A 27,225-nucleotide genomic window follows, 5' to 3' on the forward strand; every position below is an offset into this window, starting at 1 on the left:
GATGTCAAACTCCTGACATCAAGTGATGTGCCTGCCTCAGCTTCTGAAAGTGCTGGGATTACAGGCTTGAGCCACAGCGCCCGGTCTGAAAAGATATGTTTAAAAATTTTATTTTAAAAAGGTGCTACAAGACAATTCTACTAAATCTCTAAACTTTTTTTTAACCTCTTCACTGAGATTAGGAAAAGAATCTTGATATGACTCCTAGGTGATAACTGTATAAACAGACAACAGCCCCACTCTTCATCATTCTAATAAAGAGATAGGATTATATGCTTCATTTGTTTAAAGTCCTTTATTCAAACTCTCCTACTCCTAACATCAGAGGACATGTTACTCTACTTTTTCATAAAAACAAACGTGTAGTTATTAGAAAGCATCTATTCACGGCATCACTAACAAATTAGGCATTATACAGAAGTGAATTTTCCAGGCAACTGAAGTGCTGCCTTAAACACAAAACTTTTTATCTTAACCTATCTGAAGTGTATTCCCTGTATTTCTACCTTCTGAAGCAGAACAATGATAGCATTCATTTCTTGAGGATCCCCAGGTGTTAACTCTAGTAAATCTTTTAAGGGGGGCTTTGTTCCCCTTCATACTGATGAGGGTCTAGCACTGTTGTATGGTGCATTGAAGACTAGCATTCAGACCCCATCCTGTCTCCATGCATCATGGTGAAAGTCAGGTATCGCACTGGAAGTTAATGCAGTAATACACTTAAGAGACCATGAGTTACCCCACGCTAAATTAGACTCAAACTAATGCGTTTTCGTGTTTTCATTTTTAAATGGCTTTTCTGTCTCTCTGTCAGGCATCATGTATGCCTCCCCTGTCTTGAGTTGGGGCTAAAAAATCAAGTGACTGAACTTAAGGTAATTATTTTTAAAACAACTAAAATGAAAGTATTATATTAATAAAGTGCTGAGTTTTTTACATTTATTTTTCCTGCCAGAGCAAAAAAAAAAAAAAAAAAAAACCATTTAGTTTTCTCATTGATCACTGTTAGAATTTTTCTGGTTTCTGTAAGTGAATGTCAAAAGGTTCAGACACTTGACTAAGCTGTAATTCAGATCAGCAGCAGTGTTAACACCAGTGTTTAGGCCTCTGAGAGTAAAAACAATGTGTCGTACTGCCAAGTATTGTTCCTGTTACTACCCAATTCTTCAGTATCTCAGGACACAGTTTATCCTAAAAAGGTGTCCTGTTTGCTAACTACAGTGGCTGTGTTACCGTTAAAGGAAATACTGGGAAGTGTTACGGTCACCAGCTTCAAGTCACTGTCATCTACCAATGAGATAGGGGCTACCAAGTAAAATGTAGCCCAGGGCCACATTCACAGATGGAAGTGTTCAGTTAAGCAAAAGTAAAGTTACATATTATAAGCCCACATGAAGAAGGATTTGGAGATATTTCTTCCTGCTTTGCTTTGGCTGTAAAGTTCTGTACATGTATCAAACAGAGCATTTCAGCAGGCTGGCTAATGTGTAGGAAGCTAGCTTTTCTTTGTGATATAATTTGTCATGTAAAATCATAAGCTATTTTACAAGTGTATTTCATTCACTGTATCTTAAAATTCATATGGTTTTATTTAAAGATAATTTCATCAAACAGCTGAATTCTAAAATCCTACCTTTTTTTCAAAATCATTTTTCAGAACTTTGCAATAACAGGAAGTAAAGAATCAGAAGGGTGTTAAAAAATTGACTTGGGGGGAAAAACATTTGGACATTTTGCTGGCTAGGATTACGAAATATACACATCCAGCAAACATGTGAGTCCCTTTAGGGTAGGGTGCAGTGAAGGGAGAAGTGGAAATACTCAAGGTTCTGGGGAAGGTCATATGAAGGGTCCCTCACATTGGCTGAGGCCAATCTGGCTTCAGAGGTGTGCAGAGGCACCAGGCCGAAAACAGGGCTTTGCAGTGGTGAGGGCAAAACATGAACACAAGAAATACCCTAAGTTACTGTACCTGGTTGTGCCTGGTGACAGATGGGACCAGCTCTTTTCTCCATTTGGTAATTTTGGAAAATTTGGCAGAGTTAATAAAGAAATCCCCTTGGTGCAAGATTGCTACAATAAAAATCTATTATAGATGGCAGATGTGAAGTTCACAGTCCTTTTTATTACCCTAACCTAGTAACATGGCTAGAGGTAAAATTAAATATTGAGTTAGATGATTGTTTAATATTTTAAAACCAGAGGGAAGACATACAAATAGATTGAGAGCAGTTTCTTTCTAAAGATAATCAGAATATATCTCCTATATTTTAAACACTGCAGGAACAGTCAAAATTTTAAAATAAATGGTTTCCACATTTTTTTATCCCCATCTCTCCCCCTCACTATATGGTAAAATATTTTATTTGGCAACCACGTTTTCCTACTTTTAATCACACACATCATCAGAGCTTTTCATCAGCCTAACTAGTCTTGACGAAAGCCTGGTCTAGGCACTTTTACCACGGCCATGTTTTTAAGATCCCTGCAGATTGTGAACTATGAAAACCAGCCCCTGGCCCCGCTTGTGGGTGCTGCAGAGCCGCGTGTGAACTGCTCCTAGGAAACCGCGTCTCTGGGCAGGGTGGCTCTCGGGCCGTGGATCCGCCTAAAAGCTTTTCTGCCAGTGACGCCCTTGGTCTCTGAATGTGTTCAAGCCTCAGTGATTTTACTCCCTGGTTTCTTGTGTGTGCTTGAGATTCTTGAGAGAAAGCGTGCTGCAGATGAAAACTGCAGCCTACATGAAAAAGAGAAGGGGAAAGCCATTTTAAAATAACTTCCATATAAGTTACCTTAATCAAAGTGCTGCTGCCTATGTGTTCATAAAAAAATAAGTGCAAGGGCCCGGAGCGGTGGCTTATGCCTGTAATCCCAGCACTTTGGGAGGCCGAGGTGGGCGGATCACTTGAGGTCAGGAGTTAGAGACCATCCTGGCCAACAAGGTGAAACCCCGTCTCTACTTTAAAAATACAAAAAAATTAGCCAGGTGTGGTGGCGCGTGCCTGTAGGTCCCAGCTACTCAGGCGGCTGAGGCGGGAGACTCGCTTGAACCCGGGAGGCAGAGGCTGCAGTGAGCCGAGATCGCGCCACTGCACTCCAGTCTGGGCGACAGAGCGAGACTGTCTCCAAAAAAATAAAGAATTCAAATGCGAACCCGGCTCTCATGGCGCCCCGGCCACGGAGAGCCTGGGGGAGTGGGATAAAAACGGTGCTGGGATGGGAGGGCGGCTTGTCCGCGAACTCCTCCCACCACGCCCGGACCAAAGCCGCCGGCGCCCCGCTTCCGGAGCCGCCCTAAACCGCGGCCACCGCTCCCTGAGGGGCCGCCTGACCCCGCGGAAAGCCAGGCTGTGTGGCCGGAGGTCACCACCCCGACCCCGACTAGTCCCGCAGCGCTTGACCCCTTCGTCGGCGGCCCCGAGCGCCGCGGCTCGAGGAGGGGCGGGGCTGGGGCGGCCGAGCTCTCGCGAGGTTTCGTCGGGGGCTGGCGGCTGCGGTTCGGCGGAGAGTGCGGGATGCGCTCGGAAAAGGAGGGGGCCGGAGGCCCTAGGGCGGCCGTTGCCGCGCGGGGCCCGAGCGGGAGGGAGAAGCTGTCGGTCCTAGAAGTGCAGTTCCACCGCGCCTCGCAGCAGCAGGAGGCTGAAACGCCGCCAACCTCGTCCTCCGGTTGCGGGGGCGGTGCGGGCAAACCTCGCGAGGAGAAGAGGACGGCCCTGAGCAAGGTGGGGACGGGGGCGGGGCGCGCAAACCTCGCGAGGAGAGGACGGCCCTGAGTGGAGGGAGTGGAGGGAGGGGAGGGGAGGGGAGGGGAGGGGAGGGAAGGGCGGGGGCCGGGCCTCCCAGCGCGGTACGCGGTGCCTTTTGAGCTCGTTGTCCACGCTCCGCCCCGGTGGGAACCGCCGCGCGCGCTCCCCGCAGGTGGTCATCCGCCGCCTGCCTCCGGGCCTCACCAAGGAGCAGCTGGAGGAGCAGCTGCGCCCGCTGCCAGCACACGACTACTTCGAGTTCTTCGCCGCCGACCTGAGGTGAGGCCCGCCGCGAGGGGAGGAAGAGAGGGCGGAACCCAGAGCTCGGCGGCGGCGGTGGCCGTCTCGTTGCCTTACGTTCCTTACCCTGATTTCTCCTTTATGGGAGTCGTGTGAGCTTTTTGAATAAATACATTTCAGTAAAACGTGTCAGTTCCGTTAAAGAAAAATACCACCAACAAAGAAACACAGATGTGGTTTACATTAAAAATGCGGATGATTTTCAGACGGCTAACGCTTAGGAAAACGGGTGCCTTTGAAAGGACCAGCGTTGCCCGCCCGGCGCCTCCCGGGCTTCCCTGCTCGTCCGCGGACGGGGCGCTGCGGGGCCGGGAGGGCGCCGGCTCTTCCTGTGGCCGCCACGCTGGTGCCGCAGCCAGTGCGGCTTTAAATACCGGAGAGGGTCCCCAAGTCAGGAGAGTCTCTCGGCGCCACGGGTTCCTCTGGGAGTGCGCCCTGGCCTTGCCTTAGGGTTTCAGCCTCGGAGGATCGGTTCTGGGCAGTGGAGAAGGGACCTGAGTTCTGCCTCGTGAAGTTAACGTTTTGCGTTTGTTTTTGCTAAAGAATATCCAAGTTGTTACAATTAACTGAGATGATTTGGCACAAAAGTTTTATCTAATTAGTTTGTTGTGCCCAGAAAAGGAAAAAGAGGCTAAATTAATGGACTATTGTATTTTTCACTAACCATTTTCACTGTTATCTCTTATTTCAGTCTTTATCCTCATCTCTACTCAAGAGCATACATTAATTTTAGGAATCCTGATGACATCCTTCTTTTTAGAGATCGTTTTGATGGATATATCTTCCTTGACAGCAAAGGTTGGATTATTGGTTTTTAAAAATCTATTATAATCTGTAGGTATACTAATGAAGTATTGCTAGAATATTCGTGCTTTTTAAATTATTATTATTTTTCTAGATAGGGTCTTGCTCTGTTGCCCAGGCTGGAGTGCAGCAGCCACAATCACGGCTCACTGCAGCCTCACACTCCGGCTTAAGCAATCCTCCAGCCTCCTAGGTAGCAGGGACCACAGGCGTGTGCCACCATGATCGGCTGATTTTAAAAAAAAATTTTGTAGAGACGGGGGTCTCACTGTGTTGCCCAGGCTGGTCTTGAACTCCTGGCTTCAAGTGATCCTCCCACCTCAGCCTCCCAAAGTGCTGGGATTACAGGCGTGAGCCACAGCATCTGGTCTATTTGTGCATTTTAATTAAAAAGTTCTCAGACTAAAATAAGATTATAAATTTTGATTATGTTACTGTAATTATGTGCAGATATTAAAAATTGAAATTATTTAATTTTATTATTTAATCCAAAAAAATTCCAGAAATTCTGTGTAATAGTGATAGCCTATTTATGTATTATCATCAGAGAATGAAAGTTTTCATGAGTGAGTTTTTTGCATGAGAGAACTTGATATTTTTAGGTTCTAAAGCTATTACTATTTTACCTGTTTGATAGGAATTTTCCAAAATGTACACTGACTTCTGTCTTCCTAAACAGCATCCTTCATGACTGTACCATTTATGATAATGTCACCCAGAAGTCACTGACTGCTGTTAAAACAGCTTTGCCTGTGGAGACAGCGGTCTTCAACTCTACTCTCAATAGTTCCCTTATCAGTACTTCTAGGGTTCTGCTTTCATCTTTTTCCTTCTCTTCTGTCAGGCTGTCTGCTGTTGTGTTCCTGGCTGTCAAGTTTGTGTACCTTTCACAGCAAGTTGTTTTCTGCCCTCCCCTCCCCAGCCACCCTCTTCCGACTCCACGTGTTTTGACACTGATGAGTGTTTTCTTTTTCTCCAATGAGGGGTAAGGACTAGAAAGATTGTTAAAAGAATAAGCATTAGCCAAGCTAGTTCCTGTGACTAGAAGCAAATGTGATGCTTGAACTGACCTTTGTGTTCATTGCTCATTTATTCAGTAACTTACTCAGTTTCCCTTTTTCACTTAAAAAATATTGGTGGGCCGGGCACAGTGGCTCACACCTGTAATCCCACCACTTTAGGAGGCCAAGGCGGGTGGATCACGAGGTCAGGAGTTCGAGACCGGCCCGAGCAACAACGTGAAACCCTGTTTCTACTAAAAATACAAAAATTAGCCAGGCATGGTGGCAGGCGCCTGTAGTCCCAGCTACTCGGAAGACTGAGACAGGAAAATTGCTTGAACCTGGGAGGCGGAGGTTGCAGTGAGCCGAGATCATGCCACTGCATCCCAGCCGGGGCGATGGAGCGAAAAAATATGTATGTGTATGTACGTGTATATGTGTGTGTGTGTGTGTGTGTGAAATATATGTAACACGGCCAGGTGTGATGGCTCACTCCTGTAATCCCAGCACTTTGGGAGGCCGAGGAAGGTAGATCAGTTGAGGTCAGGGGTTTGAGACCAGCCTGGCCAAGATGGTGAAACCCTGTCTCCACTAAAAAAAAAAAAAAAATTAGCCAGACATCATGGTGCGTGCCTTTACTCTCAGATACTTGGGAGACTGAGGCATGAGACTCACTTGAACCCGGGAGGCAGAGGTTGCAGTGAGCCAAGATCGTGTCACTACACTGTAGCCTTGGTGACAGAGTGAGACTCTGTCTCAAAAAAAAAAAAAGTCACAAAATTTATACCATACTGTTTTCCACAGTGACTGCGCCATTTTAGGTTCCCACCTGTAGTGAGCAAGGGGCCAGTCGTCCTTGTTTCCGCTTATCTTTGTTGTCATTGTTTTGTTTTTTAGAGATGGGGTCTCACTATGTTGCCCAGGCTGGTGTCAAACTCCTGAGCTCAAGCGCTTCCCCCTACATTGGCCTCCCAAAGTGCTGGGCTACAGGCGTGAGCCGCTGCCCTGCCGTTGTTTTTATGGTCTCTGGCCTAAGCCTGTGCTTTTGATGTCATATGCAACCCATCGCCAAATCCATTGCCATGGAGCTTTTCCCCTGTGTTTTTTTCCAAGTGTTTTATGGTTTCAGGTCTTATATTTAGGTTTGATCCATATCGAGTTACTTTTTGTATATGGTGTTAGGTAAGGGTCCAGCTTCATTCTTCTGGCTGTGGATATCCAGTTTTCCCAGCACCAGTTGTTGAAAAGACTTTCTTTTCCCCATTGAATGGTCTGGGCACCCTTTTCAAAAATCAGTTGACCAAGTATTACAAAGGTTTATTTCTGTGCTCTCTATTTTATTCCCTTGATGGATGTGTCTGTCTGCATGGCAGTACCACACTGATTACTTTCAGCTTTGGAATCAGGGAGTATGTCATCTGCCATTGAATGAGTATCCACTGTGTGCTAGGCCCTGTGGGTGGAGTGGTGACTTGGACATCGTCCCTGCTGGTCCAGTGCCCTGCCGTCCCCCTGAGTCTTGACTTTATTCTGGATAGTGGAGGTTGGCACAAAAATGTCTCCCAGTTAAAGGAATTATAATTCAGTCACCTGACCATTACTGACAAGTCAAAAAAAAATGACTCAGTGGGTTTAGTACCAAGGTAGCAGTGTTCCATTTGATGATTCAGCATATAGCAGGTTCTCTTAGTGAACACTTCTCTTTGTGTATTTGTCTTTCCCCCACATAGCAACGAAGTTAGTTTCTAATGACTTCCATTCTCTACTTTTATCAGAAGCAGATTTCACCTGGAATATTCTATAAACCCTTTGAAACCCTCTATTTTAGCCATGGTGTCTTCTAAGCAAAGTAATTTTCTTGAACTTAAATAACAAATTGATAGTTGAATTAACCTTTTAAAATAAAACGTAAAGGGTAGCTAAGAAATCTGATTATTTAACGGTATTCCAACGATAAATTATTTGGGATGGGGCTGGGGAGGTCAGGTATATTGAGGTGTAAGTTACATATGGTAAAAGTCACCCTTTTAAAGGGAACAATTTGATGAATTTTGAACAACTTCAGTTATGCAACTACCACAACATGATGGATTGTTGTAGTAAATGTTCTTCTTACCATGAGTTCATCCTTGTTTAAGTCTGGAGTTTGCCATGTTAAGGTTGCAGGTGCTTGAAAGTGTAATAAAATTGTAGGTTTTTTAATCTTTTTTTTAATCTCTTACTGGAAGGATGAATTATAGTTTAAATAGTAATAATACATTGTCGTTGTTACACTTACTCTTTAAGTAAGTTAGGTCATTATTTTCCGAAATGAATGTAGTAGAATTTCAGAATGGCTTCTGGAACATGTTTCCTGTTAAAAGGCCTAGAATATCCTGCAGTGGTAGAGTTTGCTCCGTTCCAGAAGATAGCCAAAAAGAAGCTGAGAAAAAAAGATGCCAAGACTGGAAGCATCGAAGATGGTGAGCCCTTTCCAAGTGCTACGTTATGAAGCTGCCAAATTAAGAACACTGAGCAAATGTAATTCTCCCGTAGTTGGGAAAGATTATATTTATTTTCTTTCTACTTTTTAATGTCTAGATCCAGAATATAAGAAGTTTTTAGAAACCTACTGTGTGGAGGAAGAGAAGACCAGTGCCAACCCTGAGACTCTGCTAGGGGAGATGGAGGCGAAGACAAGAGAGCTCATTGGTCTGTTTTGCTCATTTCTTCTCTTTTCTTTATTGAGAGATTTACTCGTAGAGGATATACGTTTTTTCTCTTTTTCTTGACTGTGATAAGTTGAAACTTGTTACAGGCTTGACAGAAATGTAGAGTGATTTCCAGTTTTGACAAAAGAATGTCAAGATGGCAGCATGGGAAAATATTTGAGCGTTGGTTGATGGAGAGCACGTGATTTTTTCAGTTACGATCATTTTAAGTTATGATGCTTCCGAATGAGCAGTGCAGAAGACACATGAATGGTCTGTTCCTGAGCGTCAGGGAAGGCATGTTGTGTCACGTAGTTGAAGTCAGTGGTCACAGACGGATGCCTCAGGAGCCCATAGGAATGAGATGTTTTGCTTGCGGTGAGGTCATCTTGCTGCTTCAACACAAATGCCAGGCTCCCTGAGCCAGGCCAAGTTGTGGATAAGCCCAGCCAGAGCACAGAATCGAGTTTAAATCCAGCCTTCCACCCCATGCCCACAAGTGGTGTACTTTAGAAATAGTTACTTCCCAGTAGCACCAACATACTTCCCAGTAGCACCAACATGAAAATCAGGCAAACTGTTGTTGTTTAGTCCCAGACACACCTGGTAGTGTTTCTCTTTTCTGTGGATCTCCTTTCCTCAAAGCCCCGGTTCTTCACCTCTCATCTCTCCCGCCCAGGCTGTGCCCTGCCCACCCATCAAGATGGATGTACTTTGGGAGGCCAGGGTGGGCGGATCACAAGGTCAGGAGTTCAAGATCAGCCTGGCCGACATGGTGAAACCCCATCTCTACTAAAGATACAAAAAATTAGCAGGGCATGGTGGTGCGTGCCTATAGTTCCAGCTACTGAGGAGGCTGGGCAGGAGAATCGCTTGAACCCAGAAGGCGGAGGTTGCAGTGAGCTGAGATCGCACCGCTGCACTCCAGCCTGGTGACAGAGCGAGACTCCATCTCAAAAAACAAACAAAATTGATGTGACATGACAGCCACATTGTTTATCATTTATCTTCCTGTCTGTCTCCCACCACATAAACTCCCTTCTTGTTTTGTCTCCCCAGTGGAACTATATTTTCATCTTCACGGTTGCAGAAAAGTTCAGGAATTTAGTAAATGTTGATTGAATTAATAAAAAAAGATCAATATTACTGAAATAGTCCATTCACTTTCTTCATTTATCTAGTAATAAAGCTTTTTTCCCCCCACTCTGTTGCCCAGGCTGGAGTGTGGTGGCACAATCTCGGCTCACTGCAACCTCTGCCTTCCTAGTTCAGGCTATTCTTCTGTCTCAGCCTCCTGAGTAGCTGGGATTACAGGCACCCGCCATCATGCCCAGCTAATTTTTATATTTTTGTGGAGATGGGTTTCACCATGTTGGCCAGGCTGGTCTTGAACTCCTGACCTCAGGTGGTCCGCCTGCCTCAGCCTCCCAAAGTACTGGGATTACAGGCGTGAGCCACCATGCCTAGCCGTAATAAGGCTTTTGATCACTAAAGTAAACAAAATATGCTGAGGCTGCATGCTGCCTGGGCACTGACTCTGGGCCTCAGCATGGGGCCAAGTGGTAAACAGGTCGCACAAGGCCTCTGCCTGCCATCGGGGATGACAGGTCGGAAGCAGGAGCAGGAATAGTCCAGCCAGGGCACCTCAGTGTGTAATCACTGCCACTGATGTGACAAAGTGGAATATGGGAGGGAAAGAGGTTGGGAGACTCCCTCCAAGATAGTGGTGGAGCTGGAGCTGAGACTGGCTGCGGGGGGGAAAGAGGTGAGGAGATGAGCTGAGACTGGCCGTGCTGAGCAGTGGAGGAAGGAAGCGCCAGGGGCAGGGCCGGCTGCTGTTGCTTTTCACTGCAGACACAGAGTGCAGGCTTGTGGGGTTGGCACACATGGGTGAGGGCAGCGTGGTTGGAGGTTCGGGGCACTGCCAGACATTTAGATTCATTCCAGGGCAACTGGAAGCCACTGGGGGAGTAGCATGGTCTGATTATTTGTCCCCGTCACTCTGGTGGTGTCACATGGGATAGACTGTGGATGCCAAGAGATGAGCGTGTGTTTTGGAGGTGGACTGGACAGGACCGACAGACGGACAGGGTGTGGGAGGTAAGGGGACAGGAAGAATTAAGACTCCAGTGCTTGGCTTGAACAGATGGGTGGATCGTGGCACCATTATACACAAGGGAACATGAGGGTAGGACAGTATTGGGGGCAAAGTCGAGATTTCACTTAAGAACTTGATAAATTGAAGAAGAGCTAGAAGCAGCAAATTAGATGTTAATTACAGGCCTCATCTCCCTGCCCCTCCCATTTCATCGCACTTTGTTTTAAATGTCCCCTTGCATAGGATCGGTCACTTTAGGGCTGTTTTGAGACATACCTTTTTGGGGCAGACACGTGGCTCCTGCCGGGGTGGGGAGAGGGGGTCATGTCCTGGCACCTCCCCGAGAGTCTGCTGCACAACCAGTGCTTCACAAAAGTTGACTGAATGAATGAATGAATGTGGCTTAGCATCCACCATCCCTGATGGGAGCGATTAATTCATTCCAGGACTTGGCTGTAGAGTCTTCCTTGTTTTTGTGATTGCTGTTTCTATGTATTAAAAATTGAAACTTGGCCGGGTGCGGTGGCTCACACCTGTAATCCCAGCATTTTAGGAGGCTGAGGCTGGCAGATCATGAGGTCAAGAGATTGAGACCTTTCTGGCCAACATGGTGAAACCCCGTTTTTACTAAAAATACAAAAATTAGCTGGGCGTGGTAGCATGCGCCTGTAGTCCCAGCTACTTGGGAGGCTGAGGCAGGAGAATCGCTTGAACTCGGCAGGCAGAGGTTACAGTGAGCCGAGACCACGCCACTGCACTCCAGCTTGGTGACAAAGTGAGACTCCGTCTCAAAAAAAAAAAAAAAAAATTTAGGCAATTCATGGCAGATTACCTTTTTCTTTTCTAAGCTTTTGGCCTCCAGTGGATTCTTCTGCACAGGTCTGAGAAGCAAGTGTTAAATGGAAATACTAATAAGCTCTTACTGGCAAGGACTCTGGAGTTGGTGAGTTAGTCTGGTGCATAGGCCTTTAGAGCAGACAGGCCTGGGTTCAGCTCTGAGACTTCTGTTTACTTGTGTTCTGTTGCATGGTTGTGCGCATTCTGTCTGATAAATAACATACTTTTTTGATGTGTAGAACACTTTCTTATTCAGGGTCTTAACGTACTTTTCCCGTGATCCCTGTGGGTGATAGGGCAGACATTTTATAGGAGGAGGAAGGTGGGCAAGCGGAGTCTGGGGTCAGCCTCCCCACACATCCAGGTGGTCTTGCCCGGCTCCTGGCTGACAAGTTCAGGCTTTCCACAGAGCAGAGCAGAACCCTGGCTGATTTGAGATAATTTGCCCATTACAAAGAGCTGACCATTTACCTGAGCCAGTGTGCTGTACTCACCTTGAGCCAGAGTTCATGGTCAGCCCAGGGACCCCTGGGGGAGTGTTCTCTGTGGCAACTGTGTCTGCCACGAAATGTGGCATTTGTACCTGCATCAGCTCTTCCCTACAACCACTGTGCCTGGGGCAGGGCTCCTGGGACAATCAGCTCTTCCCTACAACCACAGACTGTCCCTGGGGAAGGGCTTCTGGGACAGGTGCCATTTTATCTATGATGTCAGGGTGTCAGGGGTCCTCAGTTCCAAGTGATGGATCCCTGGCCAGGGCTTCTCCTATGATTCCTGATTCATTCCTGGTCCTCAGAATTCCAGAGATGATGTGTCAGTTTTCAGGTACATCCAGGGATTCTTCCCAGCCCTGTTTAGTCTGAGATCTTACAGACCCACAGAATAGACCCAGACCGTCTTCCCCCTTCCCATTTGTGTCCTTGTGTTGGTGGGATGTGGGGCCTGTCCACGTCAGCGCGAGTGCCCCTGAGGTGGGGCCTGTGGGGCCTCTAGCTTGCCTGGGCACCCACATCCAGGTCAGATCTGAGAGGTCGGGCATGAAAGCGAAGGACCAGATAGAGTCTGTAGAAATGTTCATTCCCTAGTTGTTGGTGCCTTTTCTGAAATCAGCAGCGCCATATGGAGTCATTTTCTTTTTCTTTTCTTTTTTTGAGGCAGAGTTTCGCTGTTGTTGCCCAGGCTGGAGTGCAGTGGCACAATCTCGGCTCACGGCAACCTCCACCTCCCGTGTTCAAGCAGTTTTCCTGCCTCAGCCTCCCGAGTAGCTGGAATTATAGGCGCGTGCCATCACGCCCGGCTAATTTTGTATTTTTTCAGTAGAGACGGGGTTTCCTTATGTTGGTCAGGCTGGTCTCGAATTCCCAATCTAAGGTGATCTGCCCGCCTTGGCCTCCTAAAGTGCTGGGATTACATGTGTGAGCCACCACGCCCGGCCCATGTGGAGTCATTTTCTAAACTGCAATCCAGAGTTGTATGTCTTATCATTGGGATTTTATGGAGTATATATTGTAAGACATTACAAGAATCCATGTTATTTTAAAACCGTTGCTTGGAGAACGGAAAACGAAAAAGTTCTCAGAATATGCGATGTATCAAAATAAATATATGTTATTTAATGATTTAAGGCACCTACAAAAATATCATCTTGGAATATTTTAAGCCTCCCTTAAGAATCAGGAATTAGATGTCTACTATGTATGAAATTGTTAATACTTTCAAATTACTTGACCTGACAGTAATGGAATAAAAACTCCCCTGGAGACAGTGTGTAAATTTAAAAAGTAATGATATGGTTCCCATATTTATTTTAAAGATTACATTCAAAACAAGTATTTAAAATACATCTTTCTTTAGGAGTTAAATACAATATTACAATTTTTGTGTTTTAGCTAGAAGAACCACACCTCTTTTGGAATATATTAAAAATAGAAAATTAGAAAAGCAGGTAGGTCTGGCCTTTACCTGATGAACATCCTCCCTGCTTCTGCCATTCTCATCCAGGCAGTTTATACACACGCTCTTCCATGTCTTTAGAGAATTCGAGAGGAGAAGCGAGAAGAACGGAGGAGGAGAGAGTTAGAAAAGAAACGTTTGCGGGAAGAGGAAAAAAGAAGAAGAAGAGAAGAAGAAAGATGCAAAAAAAAAGAGACAGATAAACAGAAGAAAATTGCAGAGAAAGAAGTAAGGATTAAGGTAATTCTGAGGAAACATTTCCTTTTTCCAAAAATAGTTCTGCTATAGTAATTACACTTTTTACATATCTTAATTCTTTAGAATTTTGAAAACATTCTGAATTAATCTAATATTGTGTTGTTATTTTTTTCCATCTTTTCCATCTTTCTTTCCATCCTACAGCAGTGGTTTTCACAGTGCGTCCTGAGCCCTGGGAGTCCTCAGGCTGCTGTTGGGTGCCTGTCCTCCTGGGTGTGCAGTGGGGAGCACACCCCACAGGGAGCCCCACGCTGGCACACGTTGGGCTGCTGCTGACGCTCTTTTTTTTTTTTTTTTTTTTTTTAACTTTCCAACTTTCATTTTCGGCTCAAGGCGTACATGTGCAGGTGTGTTACATGTTCATTGTCAGCTCAACGCGTACACGTGCAGGTGTGTTACGTGTTCATTTTTGACTCAAGGCGTACACGTGCAGGTGTGTCACGTTCATTTTCAGCTCAAGGCATACACGTGCAGGTGTGTTGCATATTCATTTTTAGCTCAAGGTGTACACGTGCAGGTGTGTTATGTGTTCATTTTCGACTCAAGGCGTACACGTGCAGGTGTGTCACATGTTCATTTTCAGCTCAAGGCGTACACGTGCAGGTGTGTTACGTGTTCATTTCGACTCAAGGCGTACACGTGCAGATGTGTTACATGTTCATTTTCGGCTCAAGGTGTACATGTGCAGGTGTGTCACGTGTTCATTTTCGGCTCAAGGCGTACACGTGCAGGTGTGCCACATGTTCATTTTCGGTTCAAGGCGTACACGTGCAGGTGTGTTACGTGTTCATTTTCGACTCAAGGCGTACACGTGCAGGTGTGTCACATGTTCATTTTCAGCTCAAGGCGTACACGTGCAGGTGTGTTACGTGTTCATTTCGACTCAAGGCGTACACGTGCAGATGTGTTACATGTTCATTTTCGGCTCAAGGCGTACATGTGCAGGTGTGTCACGTGTTCATTTTCGGCTCAAGGCGTACACGTGCAGGTGTGCCACGTGTTCATTTTCGGTTCAAGGCGTACATGTGCAGGTGTGTCACGTGTTCATTTTCGGCTCAAGGTTTACACGTGTAGGTGTGTTACGTGTTCATTTTCGGCTCAAGGCGTACACGTGCAGGTGTGTTACGTGTTCATTTTCGGCTCAAGGCGTACACGTGCAGGTGTGTTACGTGTTCATTTTCGGCTCAAGGCGTACACGTGCAGGTGTGTCACATGGGTAAATCAAGTGTCACTGGGGTTTGGTGTGCAGATAATTTTGTTGCCCAGGTGATCAGCACAGTACCTGATGTTTTTCAGTCTTCACCCTCCTCCCATTCTCCACCCTCTACATTTTCCTTTAAAAAAAAGTTTTCCTCCCAGCACTTTGGGAGGCCGAGGCGGGCAGATCACGAGGTCAGGAGTTCGAGATCACCCTGACTAACATGGTGAAACCCTGTCTCTACTAAAAATACAAAAATTAGCCAGGCGTGGTGGCGGACGCCTTAATCCCAGCTACTCAGGAGGCTGAGGCAGGAGAATTGCTTGAACCCGGGAAGCAGAGGTTGCAGTGAGCCGAGATCGCGCCATTGCACTCCAGCCTGGGCGACAGAGCAAGACTCCGTCTCAAAGAAAAAAAAAAAAAATTTCCTGGCCGGGTGGGGTGGCTTACACCTATAATCTCAGCACTTTGGGAGACCGAGGCAGGTGGATTACTTGAGTTCAGGAGTTTGAGACTAGCCTGGCCAATATGGGGAAACCCCATCTCTACTAAAAACACAAAAATGAGCCGGACGTGGTGGCGTGTGCCTGGAATCCCAGCTACTCAGGAGGCTGAGGCAGGAGAATCGCTTGAACCCAGGAGGCGGAGGTTGCAGCGAGCCGGGATCGCACCACTGCACTCCAGCCTGGGCGACAGAGCGAGACTCTGTCTTAAAAAAAAAAAAAAAAGTTTTCCTGATTAAAAAATAAACATTTGAAAACCACTGATTTTGCCTTTCTGTGTGAAGGCTGACTCAGAACCGGGTTTTATCATTTCTTTTGTGGTAGCACTAATGAGTTTCTGTATTTCTTGCTGAGTTTTTTCTGTGACTGATACATTCATTTGAGGGTGGTTTTAATACATAGAGGGAATTTTTCTCTGTGTGAAATGTGTTGGCCAGAATTGGGACCAGCCATTATCTCCTCAGTACTAAACCTAGATTTGAACCTAAGGTATCACTCATTACTTATTATTTATTGAATACCTTATATTCAATAAAATTTACAATATGAGGAAAAAAATGAAATGTCAGGACTTGGGGAAAGAAGATAGCTTAGGAAAGGGTGGGGAAGAGATCATTGAACCATAGATTTGTTTCTGATACGGTCAGCAGTCAAAAACAGAAAAGTTGGCTGGGTATGATGGCTCATTCCTATAATCTCAGGACTTTGGGAGACCAGGGCGGGTGGATTGCTCTAGCCCAGGAGGTCAAGACCAGCCTGGGCAACAGAGAGAGACCCTGTTTCTGTTTTTGGTAGAGATGGGGGTCCCACTATATTGCCCAGGCTGGTCTCGTACTCTTGGACTCCAGTGATCTTCCTGCCTCACCCTCCCAAAGTTTGGGGATTACAGGCGTGAGCCACTGTGCCTGGCCTGGTTTAGCTTTTAATAAGTATCTGTGCTCAGTATGGGGGTCTTTCACTTCTAAATCATGTGGAAAATTGAAATTCTTTTAATGCCTGAAAAATGGAATCTGTGGAGAAATGCAAAAGAAGGTGTATCAACAGCTTAAAGAAAGACAGATGGCTCATGGCTATTTTGCTATTTTTTTGTTTGGTTTTGGGTGGGGGGGTTTTGAGACAGTGTCTCAATGTGTCACTCAGGCTGGAGTGTAGTGGCGCAGTCACAGCTCACTGCAGCCTCTACCTCCCAGGCTCAAGTGATCCTCCCGCCTCAGCCTCCCATTACAGGGGTGCAACATCATACCTGACTAGCTAATTTAAAAAAAAATGTGTAGAAGTGGGGGTCTCACTATGTTGTCCAGGCTGGTCTTGAACTCCTGGGCTCAAGTGATCCTCCCACTGCTGGGATTAGAGGCATGAGCCACCGTGCATAGCACTCATGGCTATTCTTAAAAAAGAGAAATACGGTTTGGGAGACCGAGGCGGGCGTATCACGAGGTCAGGAGATGGAGACCATCCTGGCTAACACGGTGAAACCCCATGTCTACTAAAAATACAAAAAAATAGCTGGGCGTGGTGGCACACGCCTGTAGTCCCAGCTACTCAGGAGGCTGAGGCAGGAGAACCGCTTGAACCTGGGAGGCAGAGGTTGCAGTGAGCTGAGATCACGCCACTGCATTCCAGCCTGGGCAACAGAGCGAGACTCCATCTCAAAAAGGCTGGACCGCGGTGGCTCACACCTGTAATCCTGGCACTTTGGGAGGCCGAGGTGGGCGGATCGTTAGGTCAGGAGATCGAGACCATCCTGGCTAACACGGTGAAACCCTATCTCTACTAAAAATACAAAAAATTAGCTGGGCGTGATGGCGGGAGCCTGTAGTCCCAGTTACTCAGGAGGCTGAGGCAGAAGAATCGCTTGAACCCAGGAGGCGAAGGTACAGTGAGCCGAGATCGCGTCACTGCAGTCTAGCTTGGGTGACAGAGCAAGACTCCATCTCAAAAAAAAAAAAAAAAAGTAGACGGGCCTTCCGGGTTGGTGAGCACATCAAGGTGCTGGGAGGGTTACTGCGTGGAAGCTCCAAGCACCACTACACCATACCCCATACCCACCTTGTGCATTTTTTCCGTTTGGCTGTTCTGGGTTGTATCGTTTATGATAAGCCAATAATCGAGAAGACAGTGCCTTTCTGAGTTCTGTGAGCCATTTCAGCAACTTACCAAATCTGAGGAGAGGCCATCGGGAACCCCTGAATTTATTGCTGACTGGTCAGAAATACCGGTGACACACTGGGACTTGGAACTGTCATCTGAAAGGGCGGCAGTCTTGTGGGACTGAGCCCTTGACCTGTGGGTTCTGGTGCTAACTCCGGGTCGATGGTCTCAGAGTTGAGTTGAATGTGGAGCACGCAGCTGGTGTCGGAGAGGTGGTATTGAAAAAGACGTGCAGTGTCAGAAATGTTTTAAGAACAGTTCCTAGGCACACAGAATATTTGTTGAATGGGTGGATGGAGATTTGCACTTCCTATGGCTCACATTTATTACAGACATGTTACTGTTGCAATTTTTATAAAAGATGGGCAGTTACCAGGAAGGAAATGTTTAAGTTCCCAGATTCCACATAGGCAGAATAAGAGGATGTTCACAGCTGACACGGGGCCCACGCTTGATGAGAAGCGGCTTCCAGTGCTCCACCTTGCATGATGCGTTGTGTTCCCAAGTGAGCACGTGTGATTGAATGCATCTGTGTATGGTCTTGCTATGCTGCAATTATGAGTGAGAACAGAATTCTCAGATGTACACCTTCCATTTCTGTTCTACAAATGATCTGTCTGTGGTGCTTCCATTTCTTTTTTTTTTTTTTTTCTCCCTTTTCTCAAGTTAGCTGAGGTGCTTTAGTTTCAAAAACTATACAGAGAGCAGGAAGAAAGGCCAGGGGCATACAAGGCAGATGAAATATGTCGTGACGACTTGTTCATTAATTCTGTTTCAGGAAAGAGAATAATCAGTGTTATGAAAACTATAAACTATTCTAAAAATCATCAGTAGGAAGCAGCCTTTTAAAAAAATTTTTTTCCTTATTACAAAACTAATACTTGTCTATTTCAGGAAAACTAGACCCTATAGATGAAAGGAAATAAAGTCATTTCAGTTCTGCCATCTAGAAATAATCACTATTGGCTGGGCACGGTGGCTCATGCCTGTAATCCCAGCACTTTGGGAGGTCAACGCTGGGGGATCACAGGTCAGGAGTTCCAAGACCAGCCTGGCCAACATGGTGAAATCCCGTCTACTAAAAATACAAAAATTAGCCAGGCATGGTGGCAGGAGCCTGTAATCCCAGCTACTTGGGAGGCTGAGGCAGGAGAATTGCTTGAACCAGGGTGGCAGAGGTTGCAGTTAGCTGAGATCAAGCCACTGCACCCCAGCCTGGGTGACAGAGTGAGACGTCGTCTCAAAAAAAAACAACAAACAAAAACTACAAAAGTTAGCCAGGTGTGGTGGCACGCCCCTGTAGTCCTGGTTATTCAGGAGGCTGAGGCAGTAGAATCGCTTGAACCCAGGAGACGGAGGTTGCAGTGAGCCAAGATTGCGCCACTGCACTCCAACCTGGACGACAGAGCGAGACTCCATCTCAAAAAAGGAAATAATCACTATTAATACAGTGCTGCAGAGCCCTTTAGGTGGTGGTGTGTGTGTGAACATAAATAGAAGTGGGGGCCGGGCACGGTGGCTCACGCCCATAATCCCAGCACTTTGGGAGGCCAGGGTGGGTGGATTGCCTGAGGTCAGGGGTTTGAGATCAGCCTGGCCAACATACTGAAACCCCGTCTCTACTAAAAATACAAAAACTTAGCTGAGCGTGGTGGTGGGCGCCTGTAATCCCAGCTACTTGGGAGGCTGAGACAGGAGAATCACTTGAACCCGGGAGGAGGAGGTTGCAGTGAGCCAAGATCGTGCCATTGCACTCCAGCCTGGGCAACAAGAGTGAAACTCCATCTCAAAAAAAAAAAAAAAATTAGACGGGTGTGGTGGCGCATGCCTGTCGTCCCAGCTACTCAGGAGGTGGAGGCAGGAGAATCACTTGAACCTTGGAGGCGGAGGCTGCAGTGAGCCGGGAGTGCGCCACGGCACTTCAGCCTGGGCGACAGAGCAAGACTGTCTCAAAAGAAAAAAGTATAAGTGAGATTGTGGTGCATGTTCTGTTTTTTAGCCCTTTATTCATTAGATGAACATCTTTGCATCACATTAACCTACCTTACTTTTCATGACTAAAAAATATGTCATTCACTGAATGTTCCACCACGTATTAAACCAAAAACCTCATTTTTGGACCTTTAGCTTTAATTCTTTGCTGTGCAAACATTTGGTTTTAATATTGCGGTATATTTGTAATTATTTATTTAACAGCTTCTTTTAAAATATGCTCTCGAGGTGATACTTTACTAACATTGTAATTTCTCAGCTTCTTAAGAAACCAGAAAAGGGAGAGGAACCAACCACAGAGAAACCAAAAGAAGGAGGAGAGGAGATTGATACTGGAGGTGGCAAGCAGGAATCCTGTGCCCCTGGTGCAGTTGTAAAAGCCAGGCCCGTGGAAGGCTCGCTGGAGGAGCCCCAGGAGATGTGAGCGTGCTTTCATTGCTATGACCACGTCAGCTCCCAGTCATGGTGACGTAGGCTTTGTCAATACGAGTATGCCTATTTCACACTGTTCTTGGAATCCAAGACTTTCCAGGGTGTGCGAGTACACGTTAGCCTTCATTTCCCATCAGCATGGCAGAAACTTAGTGAACTTGTCTGCAGTCTCAAGTCTGTCTTTCAGATCAGGGGATTTCTTCCTGTTGTTTGCTTTGCTTTTGCCTCCATGTCCTCCTTTTACTCCTGAGCCGCCTCCTGGATTCCTGCTGTTGCATGTCAGGTCTTCAGGATCTGTCTTCCCAGTCTTTCTTTGTTTTTTGTTTTTTGTGTTTTATTTTTCTCTGTGTTTGTGATATCTTGCCCTTTGCTCTTTTATCCCCCTTGCAATTTATCTACAGAATTGCATATTTGGGAACCCCCTCTTTTAGGTCTGGCAGATCTTTTGTGATAGAGAAACAGAATTTTAAGTGCTGTGATCCTTTGGTTGAAGCTGTCCCTGGCTCCTCTGGCTGTGGATCTTGACCAGCAGCTTTGGCTGTGCACTGTGGGTCCTCCCTTTTTCTTTTCCTTTGCTGCATATGACAGTGCAGCTCTGTGGAGGGAGCTCATCTGCAAAAGGGACAGACACAGCATTATCTGCCCGGTGGGCCAGAGAGACCAGCCAGATGCCAGTCAGGAGGGATCCTGTCCCTGTTGCTCCTGGCATCCACCATCCTCAGGGCCCCAGGCACCTGGGCTTACCTTCCCCTCCGGGACTCCTGCCCTCTCACCACATCTCACCACCCACAGTCTCCTGGTGCCCAGGGCCACTTGGCTCACAGGGGATGGTGGACGTGGATTTTAGGTGGGAAGACTAATGGGATTAGGCTGCCAGCTTCCCAGAGCCATAGTCATAGGTGTGATTTCTCACTGCCTTTCGTTCAGAGTTGATGAAGTATTTTTTCTACTTCTTGGGAGTTTTGGTTTATTGCTTTGTTTATAAAATTTATATATGATTATCAAATCCATGATTGTGGAGCACTGTGATTATGTTACCGGTGTTGTTACTGTGACAGTTTATGACACAGCAGTACCTACTGCCACATGTCTGCTGTGAATTCATACTTGGTTTCAGATCCTTATGGTCCCCAACAGCCCTGGCAAATGAGCGAAGCAGCCATTTATTTACTGTTCATTTAATATTCTGATAAATGCATAAAGATAATTAATCTGCCATTATTAAATGTCAGTTAATTTTACTCTGCACATCATGATGGATGTGCACCTGGGCTCCCAGGACAGCCACTGGACCACTTTAGTCTCAGTCATTTTATCTGTAGAAAAGAAGGTTTATTTTATTTTGTTTTATTTTATTATTTTATTTTAATTTTATTTTTGAGACAAAGTCTCGCCCTGTCACCCAGGCTGGAGTGCAGTGGCATGATCTCGGCTCACTGCAACCTCCGCCTCCCAGGTTTAAGCAATTCTGCTTCAGCCTCCCGAGTAGCTGGGATTACAGGCACCCACCACCATGCCTGGCTAATTTTTGTTTTTTTTGTTTTTTTGAAACGGAGTTTTCCTCTTGCCCAGGTTGGAGTGCAATGGTGCGATCTCAGCTCACCACAACCTCTGCCTCCTGGGTTCGTGCAATTCTCCTGCCTCAGCCTCCTCAGTAGCTGGAGTTACAGGCATGCCCCTCCATGCCTGGCTAATTTTGTATTTTAAGTAGAGACAGGGTTTCTCCATGTTGGTCAGGCTGGTCTCGAACTCCTGATTTTAGGAGATCCGCCTGCCTTGGTCTCCCAAAGTGCTGGGATAACAGGTGTGAGCCGCTGTGCCTGGCCTAATATTTGTATTTTTAGTAGAGACAGGATTTCATCATGTTGGCCAGGCTGCTCTCAACCTCCTGACCTCAAATGATCTGCCTGCCCCTGGCGTCCCAGAGTGCTGGGATTACAGGCACATGCCACCACACCTGGCTAATTTTTGTATTTTCAGTAGAGAGGGGACTTCACCATGTTGACCAGGCTGGTCTCCAACTCCTGACCTCAGGTGATCCCACCCACCTTGGCGTCCCAAAGTGCTGGGATTACAGGCGTGAGACACCATGCCTGGTCAAAAGAAGGTATTTACTTTGGAGGGTTATTGAGAAATAGAAAATATGTATAAAAAATACCTTAGCATGGCCAGGCACGGTGGCTCACACCTGTAATCCCAGCACTTTGGGAGGCCAAGATGGGCAGATCATAAGGTCAGGAGATCGAGACCATCCTAACTAACACAGTGAAACCCCGTCTCTACTAAAAATACAAAAAAAATTAGCCGGGCGTGGTCGCGGGCACCTGTAGTCCCAGCTACTCGGGAGGCTGAGGCAGGAGGATGGCGTGAACCTGGGAGGCGGAGCTTTCAGTGAGCTGAGATCGCGCCATTTTACTCCAGCCTGGGCAACAGAGCGAGACTCCATCTCAGAAAAAAAAAAAAAGTACCTTAGTGTAAGGCATATTGCCTATCTGTCACTCAACTGAAATGACAGATACTATTACTATGATTTATTCCTCTTTGTAGTGGTTTTTATCAACGCCTGCTGTGTGCCCATCGCAGTGCAGCCTCAGCAGTGCAGCGCTGAGCACTTCGCACGGGTCCCTGTTGTCTGGGAACCTGTGGTCTAGAAAGGAGGGTGGGCAGCCAACCGGCGGTTTACTGCAGTTGCTGATCATTCGTGTTGAATCATAGGTCACACAGCGGCAGTGATAAAGAGCCCAGGGATGTGGAGAGATCTCAAGAACAAGAATCTGAAGCACAAAGACACCATGTGGATGACGGCAGGAGGCACAGAGCTCACCACGAGCCTGACCGGCTTTCCAGAAGGAGTGAGGATGAGCAGAGATGGGGGAAAGGACCTGGCCAAGACAGAGGGAAGAAGGGGAGCCAGGACAGCGGGGCTCCGGGGGAGGCCATGGAGAGACTGGGAAGAGCGCAGAGGTGTGACGACAGTCCAGCACCCAGAAAAGAGCGACTGGCAAACAAGGTTTTTATTAAACCCAAAAAGAAAAATGTGTCTGGCTGTCTTAAGGTCCAGGCTGCATGCTGACCGTGTCACCCACACTTGGCCTTGTGTCTTGGGGAACGCAGTGCTTTGAGCATTTTCAAGAGCAGTTTTTCCTGAAAGTCAGATCCCAGAGTGAGACTAGTCATCATCTTTTCTCAGATAATCAAATTATTTTTCACCAGGAAAAAGAAAGATTTTATTTAGTATAAAACTAGCACATTTATATGATTCACTTGAGAATAAGATTATTAAATTTACCCTTGAGACAGGAAGGAAAGTTTTAATGATATTTCATGGAGGTTTCTTCCACATTATTAACAACATTCTGATTATTAGTGAATATTCCCATGGCTCACAAACACCTGTAAGTTAGATCTGCACGGACGGTGAGCACAGGACTGTGGTTACCCCCTTAGCCAAGCAAACAGCTTTTTTTTTTTTCAGAAGCTAATTTTTGTTCAGGTTGCATTTTCCCAGCACAGCACTACAGATAGCATCACCTTTCTGACAGCACCAGACCCCACCCTGGCCTCCCAGCAAACTGAGGGCTGCCTAGGGTTCCAGTTCCCACTCACCTCCCTCCCCATGTCTAACCCCTGGCAGCCACTGTCTGTTCTCTGCCTCTGTGATTTTGTCATTTCAAGAATGCTTGATAAATGGAAAACACAGTATGTGAGCTTTGAGAGTGGCTTTCTTCACTCAGCCTAATTCCTTTCAGATCCTTCCAGGTTGTTGTGTGTATGAACGATGTTCACTTTGAAACTGTTTCAGTGTAGCTGGGCATGGTGGCTCACACCTATAATCCCAGCACTTTGGGAGGCTGAGGCGGGCGGATCACCTGAGGTCAGGAGTTCGAGACCAGCCTGGCCAACATGGCGAAACCCTGTCTCTACTAAAAATACAAAAAATAGCTGGGCATGGTGGAGCGCCTGTAATCCCAGCTACTCAGGAGGCTGAGGCAGGAGAATTGCTTGAACCTGGGAGGCGGAGGTTGCAGTGAGCCGAGATGATGCCATTGCACTCCAGCCTAGGCAAGAAAAGCAAAATTACCTCTAAAAAAAAAAAGTTTCAGTGAAGTCAAGGCTGAAAGCCAGAGGAGAGCCTTCTTGTCTTCACCCCTGAATGAACACCTCTAGAATACTCCACAGTTTTCTGGGGTTGCCTGGACCTCGGGGTGCACAAAGTACAGCCATCCATCTTTTTGATAGGGAGTTGCTCATAGGAGTCCTCAGTCTTCAGTTGGCTTATTTTAGCAGTGGTGAATGGCCTGGTGTTTCCCCCGACCTGAGGTGGGGGAGCATTTGCTCCTGTGTTTAGCCTCACAGTCCTGTGGTGGGAATGAGGCGCTGTGTGCAGGAGCTACTTTCCCGGGAGCCTGGCATTTGTATGTACTTCTAAGGTCAGGCTCCATGCTCCATCTGTGTATACAGGTATTGCCCTGGTAAGAAGCAGAATTGTCGGCCTGGTGCGGTGGCTCATGCCTATAATGCCAGCACTTTTGGAGGCCAAGGCGGGTGGAACACCTGAGGTCAGGAGTTCGAGACCAGCCTGGCCAACATAGTGAAACCCCATCTCTACTGAAAATACAGAAATTAAGCGGGCGTGGTGACACATGCCTGTAATCCCAGCTACTCAGGAGGCTGAGGCAGAAGCATCACTTGAACCCAGGAGGCAGAGGTTGCAGCGAGCCCAGATTGCGCCATTGCACTCCAGCCTAGGCAACAAGAGTGTAACTTTGTCTCAGAAAAAAAAGAAAAACAAACAGAGCTGTGTGTGCTGGCTCCAGGCAGCCTGTCTCTGCCCCATAGGAGTATTCAGGTCCAGGGGCCTGCTGAGCCTGTTCCCACCCCTCCCATTGGTCAGGTTCATACCAAGGAAAAGAAAATTAAGTTAAACCCCCTGGTGGTAAGCAGATGTGGGCTTCCACACACAGTCCAGGAGGAGGTAGAGGTGAGCTGGTGAATCCTGGAGAAGGAGCGCATGAGATGTACCCACATGGTCGTCCTTGCAGCCCACACTTGGGCTCCTGGTGGCTGTTGGAGGCTAAGGCTGCAGCTCTGCAGGGAGAATAGGCAGGGAGCGGGAGGCGCGTGGAGCAGGAGGCTCACGGAAGCTGGAAGCCGCCTTCCTCTTCTGCCACCCCTTCAGTGCTGGGGCAGGGCTGGTGGCCCCATCAGGAGGAATTGTGCTGCTGTCGCTGCTGACAGTAGCCTTCAGGGCCACTCTATGCTTCCCTGGCTGTTGCCTTCTTCAGGCCCTCAACAGCTGCCCTTCATGGACTTCATGGGTCATTTTTATTGCTTCGCCTCCAGGAGTTTAATAAAATGATGGGGTGATGTTTTCTAAGAAGGGACCAGTTCAGTTTCCCTGCTGGTACATGCTAGGCAGGGATAAGCCCCATGGAAATTGCTTACTACTCACGTTAATAAGTTTTAGTTGGCAGATCTGAAACCATCTCTGAGGGTCCACATCTCATTTTGTTCACTTCCCAACTCAGAGGGGGACGTCATGATTGTACTGTTCCCACAGATTACATGTTCTTGTTTGAGCAATAACATTTGCCCAGATAACCAGTGTTTACATGGCTTTTTTAATTGCCTTAGAATGCCTGGTTTCTGAGAAAGTGCTGTGAAAAAAGGGCTGATTTTTAGCTGCCTGGTTGATTTTCTTTGGACAATTCATATCACCAAGTTCTAGAAATATAGGGAGATACTGACCCTTCTGTGTTGCCACCTCTTGGAAGAGTAACATGCCCTCTTATCCTGGCAGGACCGGCCAGCCTTGCAGCTGTATGATCCAGGAGCTCGCTTCCGAGCGCGAGAGTGTGGCGGAAACAGGAGGATCTGCAAGGCAGAAGGTTCGGGGACTGGTCCTGAGAAGAGGGAAGAGGCAGAGTGAGTCACTGCACGCACCTGGCCTCCATGGACGAGCGAGGGCATCCCAGAAACGTGTAAATGACCCCGAGTGTGACTGGGAAGGAGAACTTATTCCTTACCAGGAAACCGGAAGCTAAAAATACAGAGGGTGACATAGATACACGCAGAAACCATTCTAAAGAAAGTAGTGATCTTGTATTAAATTGAGCAGAATTCTCACAGATTTTACCATTCCTGTTATAAACTAGTATTTGTTGTTTAGCCAAAACAGAAAATGATTTCCACTGGACAGTAGAAAAATATGTGTAAAATAGGGAAGAAAGTTAGTATTGGATCAGTGTGAGTCCTGAAGCACTTTCAGTGCTGTGAGAACGACATCCACTTTGGGTTTCATTCGTTTGTAAGCAGAGGAGCTGTCAGTCACTCGTGCTTCTCGGTGGCCTCTGAGCCATGGTGTCGAGTGAAGAGTAGTTCTTGTTTGTTACAACCTTTGTGAGTCAGCCATGCCTGCAAAGTGTGCTGTGTTTTAGTCCTGGTAGGAATATTTATCAGAGTTCACACTATATAAAACCCAACAGCTTCAACTATTGCCCTTTCAACAGTTTTGCCACTGACCGGATAAAAACGGTTTCAGTCTTTGGATGGATGTGTTTGTGGTTTGTAACCATTACGGTTTAAACCATGGTTTAAGAATTTGCCCAAATAACAGAAATTTTGTTTGGGAAGGGATAAACTAGATATAGCATATAGAGCCTGTTGTTGAGTTTTAGATACTTTATTTGTAAATAACTTAAAATAGCTTTCTGAAACCGTGCATTCTGTAGTTTCTTCCTTTCAGTGAAATTGCTAAATGTGAATGTATTTTTGGCACTGCGATTTTAACCATTTATTAAATAAAAATTTTTTTAAAGAAGTACTGAAATACTCTTTGAATCTGTGTCAGGGAAATTCTGATTTGTTAGTTCAAATGCCTGACAGCATAATCATACAGATCTTCTCTTTTCTTGTTTTGGATGACACTGAGCAGCTGTCAGAAACGTGCAAAAAATTCCAAAAGGTAAGGCCTTAAAATATTTTACTGGTAAATATTACACAGACTTTCGAAAGGACAGAGAATGACTTAGAAAATCTTTTTTTTTTTTTTCTTGGAGATGGAGTCTCGCTCTGTCACCCACGCTGGAGTGCAGTGGCGTGATCTCAGCTCACCAAAACTCACGCCTCCTGGGTTCAAGCAATTCTTCTACCTCAGCTTCCAGAGTAGCTGGGATTACAGGTGTGCGCCACCACACCTGGCTAATTTTTCTTAAACAAACACTGTCTACGTCTGCCCTATCAGAGCGAGAGAGAAAGACAAA

At 46.5% G+C, this 27,225-nt stretch overlaps 1 protein-coding gene across 17 annotated transcripts; it reads left to right on the forward strand.

Annotated features, from left to right (window-relative positions):
- The first annotated feature begins 3,463 nt into the window (after positions 1–3,463).
- Positions 3,464–26,783, forward strand: UPF3A (UPF3A regulator of nonsense mediated mRNA decay). Of its 17 annotated transcripts, none has more exons than XM_004054786.5 (10): positions 3,464–3,722; positions 3,919–4,025; positions 4,738–4,844; positions 8,215–8,313; positions 8,432–8,542; positions 13,366–13,421; positions 13,511–13,669; positions 19,791–19,951; positions 22,679–22,973; positions 25,764–26,783. In XM_004054786.5, the coding sequence occupies exons 1-10, from the start codon at positions 3,516–3,518 to the stop codon at positions 25,890–25,892; spliced, it is 1,431 nt and encodes a 476-aa protein (XP_004054834.2). In that variant the 5' UTR covers positions 3,464–3,515; the 3' UTR covers positions 25,893–26,783. The 17 variants fall into 17 exon arrangements, with proteins under 17 accessions (XP_004054834.2, XP_004054835.2, XP_030857061.3 ...); XM_063697610.1 differs by having other exon boundaries at positions 3,476–3,722; positions 13,511–13,657; XM_004054787.5 differs by lacking the exon at positions 8,215–8,313 and having other exon boundaries at positions 3,465–3,722.
- Positions 26,784–27,225: the final 442 nt, after the last annotated feature.

The sequence above is a fragment of the Gorilla gorilla genome, chromosome 14 (assembly GCF_029281585.2).
Source record: "Gorilla gorilla gorilla isolate KB3781 chromosome 14, NHGRI_mGorGor1-v2.1_pri, whole genome shotgun sequence".
NCBI classification, from domain to species: domain Eukaryota; kingdom Metazoa; phylum Chordata; class Mammalia; order Primates; family Hominidae; genus Gorilla; species Gorilla gorilla.